The sequence below is a fragment of the Impatiens glandulifera genome, chromosome 5, assembly GCF_907164915.1.
Source record: "Impatiens glandulifera chromosome 5, dImpGla2.1, whole genome shotgun sequence".
NCBI lineage: Eukaryota > Viridiplantae > Streptophyta > Magnoliopsida > Ericales > Balsaminaceae > Impatiens > Impatiens glandulifera.
Window position 1 is genome coordinate 9,858,273 of NC_061866.1, and position 11,365 is coordinate 9,869,637.

Genomic DNA, 11,365 nt, shown 5'->3' on the forward strand with positions numbered 1-11,365 from the left:
ATCTTTTTCAGAGACTAGCTCATATCTTCATGAATTTGGTAGGTCCAAAATATGGTTTTATATTTCATAAACCTCGTATGCACCCATTTGATCCATAGTGACTCCTGATTGCGCTCCAAAGCCCACAGATGCTTGAAGGTGAGAGCCTTGTTTCACTCGATACAGTTCCTTAAGTCGATGCCTCCCTCGTCCTTCGGTTTATAGAGTGCGGTCCATTTGACTTTTTTTCGTCCTCTTCCGCTACTACCACAGATAAAGTTCCTCATCAGCGTATCGAGCTCCTTCATTACCTTCTTCGGAATGACCATCTGCTGCGCCCAGTAGCCAACTATGCCCATGACCACGGTTTTGATAAGTTCGATCCTCCCTGCATAAGAAAGTTTTTTCGCTGCCCAGCCAGATATCGTGTTTTTTACCTTTTCAATCAGCGGCTTGTAGTGTGAGATCTCGATCTACTTCACAGTTAATGGAATTCCTAAGTACCTTACAGGAAAACTACCTTCCTTGATGCCCATGATGTTGAAGATTTCCTGCTTTGTTTCGTCCTTCACGCCTCCATAAAATGCCACACTTTAGCTTTTATTAATAGTTAAACCTGTAACCTCAGAAAAGAACGTTAGTGCAACCCTAATAGTTTTAATGGAATCAATGTCTGCGTGCGCTAGAATGAACAAATCGCCAGCAAAGCATAAATGAGTTACCTCATCTAACTCATAGAATGGGTGAAAGATGTATGGATAATTCTTTCGGAACATCACGAAGATGCTCTCAAAGATCGTCATGATAGCTACGAAAAGGTAAGAAGAGAGGGAGTCCCCTTGCTTTACCCCGTTTTCACACTTGAAATAGTCTTTGTGGATTTCATTGACGCTAACAACAAAGAAGAATGATGAAACGCACTGCATAATCCATTCAATAAAAAACATATGAAAAACATATACAACCAGAAAATTCTGAATGGCTTCTCATCTAACAAAGTCGAAAGTTGTCTTGATATCTATTTTGAAAGCTACTTTCGGGGATATTTTCTTTCTGCCGTAGCCTTTTACAAGGCTCTGCATGAGAAGAATATTATGAGAGATTTCCCTATTGGGGATGTATGCAGATTGGTTAAGATTTATAATTTTTCATATAACATTTTTAAATTGTTTAGAAATGATTTTTGAAAAAATTTTATAAATCACATTACAGAAAAAATTTGTCTGAAATCTTGTACTTTCTCGGGACCTACTAGTTTATTTTGTAATAATTAAATAATTATTAGTTATTTAATACATAATTTTAATATTAATAAAGTGTAATTTTCGTTGAAAAATTTCTATTCCCAACAGGTTAAGTGTTTCTCTTATTTATTTGCCATCTCCATTTTTATAAACTATTTAGTATTTCATGGTGACATACACTAATTTTAATCTTTCTTTCACCCCCATTATTTTGTCGTTTGTGAAGTTTGTCTCAATTTTGGACACATCCACTTAATTAAAACTTAATTTTTTTAAAAAAAAATTGAAGTACAAACAAATACAGGAGAACCTTAATGAGCAAGTTCAATTCAAAAGAGAAATACATATACCAAATCTTAAAATCACACTTAGGGTCCAACCCAACAACAACAAAAAGACTATATTTTTAGCTTTTATTCAAAATGTTACGACTTCAAAATCATTCGAGGCATGTCTAGAATGATCTCTTAAACTCGTATTTTTTTTTCGTTTTGGGAAATTTTTAATGAAATCACTGTAAGTCGTTTTCCCCCCCAAAAAAAATATGTGACCTTTTAGTCTCTTAAGCCGACTCTTACCATTGAGCTACCTTAGTGAGTTAATTGAAACGTTTAATATTAAAAAAGAATCGAACTTTGACATTATCCCGGGTTTATCCAGGGTTTCCTTATAATATAAAAAAACAAAGCAAAAGGTTGAGACTTCATAATTGAATGAATTAAACAAAAACTTTGAAGTTGAAAATCAATACTTATATCTTTCTTCAATTAATCAATCCCTACTTATACAATATCTACTACTCTTCTTCAAAACTTAATTCACAAAAAAAAGGTCACTTGTAGGGATTTTTGTGGGGCTAAATTATCAAATTGCATAAAAATTTATTAGCAACGAATCATCTCATAACCAGAACAAAAAAAAATTGATTTAGTCAAACGAACTCCTAGATACATAAAGGGAATCTCTCAAATTGGAATACTTTATGAAAAAATAAAGAATGATTGAAGATCTTATTGACTTTATAAATAGTGATTATTCTAATGATGCTAATGATTAAATAAATACTTCAGGATATGATATTTTGATAACTAAAAGAGTTGTAGTAGGGCCCTCTAAAAAACAATAAAATATATGACTGTTCTAATTTGTGATAATATTATTAAGAAATTTTGAAATTATTTATATTCTCAAAAAAAATGTTTGATGCTTTATGGTCATCATGCTACCATTAGACTTACTTATAAATTGCAACATCATTTTATTTTGAACTTTCGAATGGAAATGTAATCGGACTTATTGATCACTACAGAAGTCATGAGCATGATTAAGATATTAAGATATTAAGACTAAAATAAATAAATAAATAAAATACATTTGAGAAACTAAAAAGATGGTGGGAGTCCAAATCTTAAACTAAAAGGTGAAGGGTTTAGTTTTATGGAAGAATATGTTGAATTTTTATTTAATTATTTTAGTTATAAATGAATATTAAATTTTATTTATTTCACATTTATTCTATTCCGTATAGATATGTAAGCAATTCAATTTAGTAGCGCGGTAATAGTTAGTCCTACAGATTTATTTTGTATTATTTACCTTTGAATTAGTTATTTAATGCATACTTTTAATATTAATAAAGTGTAATTTTTGTTTAAATTTCTCTATTCTCAACCGGTTAAATAATTCTCTTAAACTATTCATTTATAACTAAAATAATTAAATAAAAATTCAATTATTTTTAGCTTTTTAGTTTTATTCAGAATGTTACGACTTCAAAATTATTCTAGGCCTGTCTAGAATAATCTCTTAAACTCGTGATTTTTTTTTTCCATTTTTGGGAGTCTTTAATGAAATAACGCTAAGTCGTTTTTCCAAAAAAAAAAATTAATTCTCTTGTTTATTTGGTATCTCCATTTTTAAAACTATTTAGCATTTCATGGTGATCGATATACACTAATTTTCCTCTTTCTTTCACCCCCGTTATTTTGTCATTTTGGAAGTTTTGTCTCAACACATCCACTTAATAGAAACTTTATTTTTTATTTCAAAAAGTAAAAGTACAAACAAATACAGGAGAACCTTAATGACCAAGTTCAATCCAAAGAGAAATACATATACCAAATCTTAAAATCACACTTAAGGTCCAATCCAACAACAACAAAAAAAAAAAAAAGACTATATCATGCATGTCTTCTTATTCTTTATAAAAACAAAACATCATATTATTTGTATCATTATTTCGCCAAAAACTTGGTAAACCATTTGGATGAAAGTTTCGGATATCTCTTATTGTTGTCCTTGTAATCCACATAATTAATACCAAAGCGAACTGTATATCCCGAGTTCCATTCAAAATTGTCCATTAGAGACCACGCAAAATAACCTTTCACATTTGAACCTTTTCTGTGATCATACAAACAATAAATTAGAATTAGTATCTATATAACCTAATTTATTTCAGTGTAAATGTTCTTACTCAATTGCTTGTTTGAGGTAAAAGAAATGGCTATTGTAGAATGTAATCCTGTGTTCATCTTTCAAGGCTTCCTTAAGTGGTATTGTCGCATTGTTGAATTCATCAACTCCTGTAAAAACAGCTCGTTTTGGTCGCAAAAACTCTATTTGTAACAATATTCTAAATACTTAAAAAGCAATTACAATAACCTTACTTACCATTTTCAGTGATATATATAAGTGGGTTGTTATATTTATTTTTTATGTAGAGGAGAATATTCCGAATTCCTTTTGGATAAACATAGAGCCATACTGAAGCAGTCTATAAGATAGAAGGTCATTATAAGGTAATTAATCAAAATAATATATATACTAATTTAATTTATCCCATATTTGTAAAATTGACAACTTAATTACCTTTGCACCAATATCTATTCCATTGCGTTGGGCTTAAATTTAGAAACAAATAAGAAAATAAATAACGTCATAAAATGTTTGTTCGATATTATGAATGTGAGTAAGAAGTAAAAAAATATATACGATATACTTACAAGTTTGATTCACTCTAGCATCTGTTGTATAACTTAGAAGACCATTATTGTTAACCTTTGATGAAAAAGTTGCATAATTTGCTGTGTAATAATTGAGTCCTATAAAATTGAATGATCCTTTCACTAGATCAGATTGTACTTTAGTGAATCTGGGCAGTCTTGAGCCAACGAGACGACGCATGGATTTCGGATAATCACCATTAACCAATGGATCCATAACCCTAACCAATTTGTTTACGAATTGATTAATTAAAGAGATTTTTAATTTGAATATTGGTATGAAAAAAAAAGTTAAATCAGGTTTGAACTCACCATCCACACATGAAGTCAAGAGCTACCTCAGAGGCTTCGAGATCTCGCTTTGATTTGGTGAGTGGCTCGAACCAATGACATACATTTGTAATTCCAATGGTACCCTTTTGGTATTCCTTCATTTTCAAATTAAATAATGAAAATTAATTATATTTGTTAGGATTAATAACGATGAATAAATAACATTAATTACGGTTTAAATGTTTAGCAAAATTTACTTGATATTTATCGCGGTAAAGTTTCACCGCCGCCCCATGGGCGAGAAGTTGGTTGTGCATCACCATATAAGGTTCTGTTGCAGAATTTCCACCTGTACAATTTGAGACAAAAGGAGAGCAACGACCCGGAGCTAGAATTCCAGCTGCGTAACCGTTCACAGCAAATGTCCATGCCTCGTTTAGTGTAATCCAATGCTTCACTCGATCTCCAAATTCCTTAAAACAAATGTCTACGTAGTCTACAAAATCTCGCCTATAAAATTTTGTAACATGCACTTAGTACTATGTTTTTATAATAAATGTAAGAAATTTAACATAAATAGTATTGCAAATTTACTTACACAACGAGAGGACTCAAGAAACCGCTATACTCATCTTCTAAGGGTTGAGGAATATCCCAATGGAAGATAGTCACGAACGGGATTTTACCTAATATAATTAATATTTTACAAATATATATATAATATCAGGAATTTGAGGTATATAATTACAATATCAGGAATTTGATGGCATATAGAAGTTATTTTATTGATTATAGATTATTAATTATTGATTTTTAGAGATTATTGTGAAAACCTTGAGCCAGCAACTCGTTTATTAGATCGTTATAATATTGGATGCCTTCTTTGTTTACACCATCCTTTAGCTTTCCGGCTGCAATTGAATAATTTAAAACAAAATATATGTTAAATATATAAACTAACTATGAACAATATTTAAGAAAGTTGATGTTTGTATAGTAGATTACTTGGGATTATTCTAGGCCATGCAATTGAAATTCTGTAAGCATCCATGTTCATGTCTTTCAAATATTGGACATCAATCTGAAAATATTAAAACAATATCAGATAAAATCGTGTATACCTAAAAAATACATTAAAGTGGACCGAAAAGTGAAGAATTATTCTTACTTTATATTTGTGATAAGAATCGATTGCAACATCTCCGGTACTGTGGTCATCTATTCTTTCTGTCATCAATTTAAATAAATCAATCAATACAACATACAATTGATGTACAAAACTAACCCTTTTATATATTCATTGAATTAAAGCATATATAAATTTTGGGTATTTTGCAGTCATAAATATAATGAATGAAACCTGGATGTTTGTGAGTATATGTATCCCACAAACTTGGTTTTCTGCCTCCTTCATTTGCTGCTCCTTCATACTGTTAAATGTAAATTAATTAGTTAATAGAAATTATTTTAAACAAGATTCTTGTTAATTTAATATATGCATATACCTGATAAGAAGAAGATGCTGCTCCAAAAATAAATCCATGAGGAAAGCTGCTTCTGTTGAGAGAAGAAATGCCATAGTTTTCATCAATGGCAGCTTCACAACTTGAGAAGAGAATCAAACATGAGAAGAAGATAACTTGCGCAAGGGCAAATTGCTTCTCCATTTCTAATATTTCAATTGGATTTGCTTATTTCTAATTGCATTGATACCTCTCATTTATATAGCTAAATGTCTTCAATTCTATATTATTTAATTAAAGAATCCTTAAATAAAATAAACTCCATTATTATTTTAAAAAGCATAATTATTCACGTTGTTATAATTTATTAGTACACATAATGTAAATTTAAATTCCACATGTAAGTCTTTATTGTTTGATGCTCTTTAGTTCCTTTTAGATCTTATTTCAGGTTTACAAAAGTTTTAACCAAAATTGTTTAGAAATGATAAAATTTATTCAATAATCATCTAATCGCAAAGGTTGCAACCAAATGATGAAAACCACATAAAACAAATACAATTCAAGCTACGACATCATTTGTCATAAATTATTAACGATCAAACTCAAACAATATGGAATAATCACGAACAAATGTGATAATAAAAAAAAAGTGTAACAACTCAAAAGGCTCAAAACCTCGATGAGGAAGGAGACTCTAATCTGGCGTCTATATTGATTTGTTTGTCTGGTCAAATTATTAAAAATGTTTTAACCAATTATAAGAAAAAATAAATTAAAGGTATTTACTTTGACTTATGTAGTTGTATAACTAGTGATTTAAATTATAAAATTTATCTAAATATATGAATTGTTAACAAATGGATAATTTAACTCCTTGTCTAATTTTGTTTTTGTAAATTGTTAATTATATATATATATATATATATATATATATATATCACATCTTGTTTATTAATTAAAATATATTATTTGTGAATAAATTTTTGATATGCAACTTATTTTGATTAATCGAGATAAGACATCCTAAGATCTATGTATTTGGTGGTTGTGTGGTTAAGAGGCTTTAGGTGGAATTCTGGTGGCATGGAATAAAGACTCGTATGAGAAAATGGATGTTATTTGGGTAGATACTCGGTTAACGTTCAATTAAGAAATTTGGAGGATAATTTTCATTGGGTAATTTATGCGGTCTATGGACCAGTTCTTTCACAATTTTTGAGTAACCTCTTTGCAAACATAAGGAATCTATGTACGTTTCTAAAAAGTTGGTTTGTGGACGATCGTGCTATATTTTTACTAAAATCAATGACTTATGTAATGAAATTAAAGTCATTGAAAATATTGTGTAGATTAATGAACTTTTCGCAGAGGAGGTTAGTTCTTAGATTAACATTGTTAGCAAGTTGGTCGCTATATGTAAGAAGGAAGAAATTGGGGAACGCCAGCGTACTATATCTAATTTCATGGGATCTTTAACACGCAAACAAGAAATAATGTGATTAATTTGATCTCGTTCGAGGGGGAAGTTCATGATAGTGAACTATAAATCTCTTTGAGTATTGTTAAGTTCTATAAAGGTTTGTTCAAGAGCTATTTAAGGTCATAGTATTTTTTTATTCAATTAGTACAGTGCAATAATATATGTTGGAGGCTCAATTTTTGACAGAGGAGGGGACTATTAAAGGGTTCTAAAATGATTAAATGATGGGAAGTGATGGACTTACTATGGCTTTTTTTAAGAAGGCGTGACATTTCTTAAAAACTGAAACTATGGAAGTAATTGTTCATTTTATCGTTTCTCATTATTTGACAAGAGTTAGAACTCTTCTTTGATATGTCTCATTCGTAAAACTCTAAGGACTAATGATGTGAAGAACTTTGGGCCTATCAATCTCGTTTTGTCTTTCTATAAGATTGTCTTAAAATATTAGGCCAACGGGCTGTGGAGAATGTTAAAGACAGTCATATCTAGTAATTAGATAGTATTCAACAAATTTATCAAATCTACGATGTGATATTAATAGTCAATGAGTGCATTGACTCAACTAACTCAAGAGACAAAAAATGTTTTTTTTGTCAAGTTAGACATCGAAAAAGCTTATGATCACATCAATTTGGAGTTTTTGTTTGATATAGTGGACATTATGAGAATAAGTGTGAAATTGATTAGCTAGATTAGATTCTCTCGACGGTTAAGTTTTCTTTCATTGTAAATGGGATTTTTAAGGATTTTTCGAGAGCTCCAAGGGATTAGACAGGGTGACCCACTCTATGAAGTGAGTTATGAGACAATAAGTTATTTTTTCCCATATCACATTTTATTTTCTTTAATGAAATATTCTCCATGGTTCAGGTCATCTACAATACTTTTAAGTATTTTTGAGATATTTTATGGTTTTCGGTTTTTGTTCCGGTGTTTGAGTTAATAATAACAAGACATCTTTTTCTCAAAATATGTTTTAAATAAAAGAAGAATGAGGTTGGAAAATTTTTGTGTTTCAAAATTAGCGCTCTTCCTTCAACCTAACTAGGTATGTCAATGGGTGCCAAATTAAGATCAAAGGCCTTTTAGGACCTAATTATCACTAAAATGGAATGTAATCTATGCAAATGGAAAAACAAAATAATCTCAAACGGGTTTGATTAATCCTTGTTGAGAGTATGTTGTCATTTATGCCCACATATATGATGTTTTTTATTCATTCTCCCCAAGAGTGTGGCGGTAAAAATGGATAGAATAATGTGTAAATTTCTATGGGATATCTTCTAACTTATTATTTTGTTATCAAATTAGTTAGGATAAAATTAAATGTTTTAAAGATCAAGGAGGTATGGATATTCGAGATCTTACTTCCTTTACTAAGGTTCTTCTATCGAAATTGTGTAATAGATTTGTAATGGAGTTGAATAGTCTTTGGGCATTGATGAAAGATGTAAGCATTATCAAGATTGGTCTAGTTAGTTCACCAAAATATCTAATTATATAGTGGGACGTAACATTTGAAGGGGAATTTATTCTATGTGGAAAGTTTTTCGCAAACAGTCCAAATTCATTGTGGAAGATGGATCCTCGATTAGTTTTTGGAATGACATTTGGTGTAATGTTAAAAGTTTAGTTGCGATATATCATGAGTTTGCTTCCATTTCTATATGTAGAAATGTCACAGTTAAGAACATGTTTGATCATCGGTCTAGTGGTTTCGCTAGCCGAATTAGATATAGAAGAAAATATTAGGGAGACTTATTCCCATAATAGAGTTTTACTTTTGGTAGAACGCAAGCAAGTGTCCCCGTCAAAACAAGATGTTATGTGTTAAACAGACATGGATAGTTTTCTTGTAAAACATTGCTACAATTTGTTCACTAAGACGATTCAATATGATTTTTGTTAGGAGAAGCTTTGATAATCAAATATTTCATCTAAGATTTCGTTCTTTGGATGGAGCACTATTCATAGTGAATTTTTTACGGATGAAGTGTGAATGAAAAAATTTGTATTATGGTATGTCGTATGTGTCACGAGTATGTTGAATCGACAACTTACTTACTTTTACATTGTCAAAGATTATTTAGTATTTAGAGTCTTTGTGTAGTATTACTTGAATTCATTAAGTGATTCCCGATTCTTTGGATAGTTACTAGGAAGTTTGGATAGATGTGGCTAATATGACAAACCTATATATTTATGTTATTATCCAAATTATTTTATGGTAGACTATCTTGTTTGTAATAAATCGTCGAACTTTTAATGATTGTGTCGTCTGATAAGTATCATTTATAATGTTATTATTATGACAATTTTTTATTTTTTTTTTCTAGAAAGCCGATAGAGTTAGTCAGAAGGAGTTAATCGTTTTCTCAAGAACCTACAAGCTTCATAACATATTGGGCAACGTGGTTGTATTATATTTTTTTCTTCTTTAATTTTTTAATTTTTTTAATATTATATTTCATTTATTTATTTGTTGTTGTGTTTAAATGATTATTATTATGTTTAATTTACATTAACCATTTTCAACACATGTTATATATATAAAAATAAATTAACTCAACAAAGATTAAATGATCTAATTTTTAATAATATGTGCAATAAAAATAAATTTTAATAATTTATAGATTTATTAAGTTTGTAGTTATTTATGAAAGTTGATAGGTCTATAATATATTTTTAAATATGTTATCACAATATCAACGACGATAGTCTCCATTCTCCATCGTTGATAGTTAGCAATATCAGTGACGACAAATCTCCTTTCGGCGTAACTGATATTCCTCGAGTTTTTAGCACACATTTTTTTCCCGAGAACAACAAAATATATATCTATTCAAAATATTAACTTACTAAATTAAAAAAATATCAGTTCGGTATTTTAAAATCCTAAATTTAAAAAATAAATTATCGATTAAAAACGTTAATTGTGTTTTAAATGAAAATTAATAATTTATTTTGTTTGAAAAAACATAAAAAAAAAATGGAATTACAATTTCTAGCCAAAATGAATAGAATTGAGAATTATAAAATTACTCTAGATTAAATTTTATTATAATTTTAATTTTAATTTCAATTCTAATTCTTAAAATTAAAGGTTCAACCAAACCTAAGAATTTGAATTAACAAAAATTCTAATTCCAATATAATTTCATATTTTTATAAAAATTATATAAACTAGTAGAATACCCTACGTTGTATTTAAAATATAAACAAAATTTTATAGAATATTTAATTTAATAAAAAGAGAATATATTTATATAAAAAAAATATAATATATACGTGTATATATATATATATATTATTAGAGAAAAAAATAGAAAAATAAATTATGTATTAGTAGTTATTTCATAATATAAGTAAATTGTATGAAATATTTATAAATAAATATGTAAAATTATCTTTTATAAAAACTTTAGCAATTTTATTTTGCAAGAGATAAATAAAAAAAATATTAATTTAAAATACATTTAATATATATATATATATATATATATATCGAAAATAATTGTCAAAATAATCTTGAATTTTTATGTTTATGTATTTATAAAAAGACATGATAATACTACATAATATCAATATAACTCACCAGATAAACAACGGTTAGAGAATAACTATTAGAGAAATCCACTTATTTTATAAACATATCTTAAAATACAGGACCTACAAAAATTTGTATAAACATATATGGTCATTATAAACCAAAAGAAAAAAAATATATATACATTCCAAATAAAAAAAATATATTTAACAAATATTAACCCCATAAAAGAGAAAAGAAAAACATATTACTAAATTATGAAAAACAGATCTAAAATGTTAAAATGCATTGAAGAATGGTTACAAGAACATACACTAAAAATAAACGTTAAATTGTAACGCTCCACATAAAAAGTTATGCAAAATAAA

General features: G+C 28.5%; 1 protein-coding gene across 1 annotated transcript; it reads right to left on the reverse strand.

Annotated features, from left to right (window-relative positions):
• Positions 1-3,386: 3,386 nt before the first annotated feature.
• LOC124938989 (beta-glucosidase 12-like) lies at positions 3,387-6,168 on the reverse strand. Its single transcript, XM_047479509.1, has 13 exons — positions 6,007-6,168; positions 5,862-5,931; positions 5,670-5,728; positions 5,507-5,582; positions 5,335-5,412; positions 5,100-5,187; positions 4,759-5,011; positions 4,541-4,656; positions 4,229-4,449; positions 4,095-4,126; positions 3,897-3,999; positions 3,700-3,808; positions 3,387-3,626 (listed from the first exon to the last, which is right to left on the reverse strand). The coding sequence occupies exons 1-13, from the start codon at positions 6,166-6,168 to the stop codon at positions 3,458-3,460; spliced, it is 1,536 nt and encodes a 511-aa protein (XP_047335465.1). The 3' UTR covers positions 3,387-3,457.
• Positions 6,169-11,365: the final 5,197 nt, after the last annotated feature.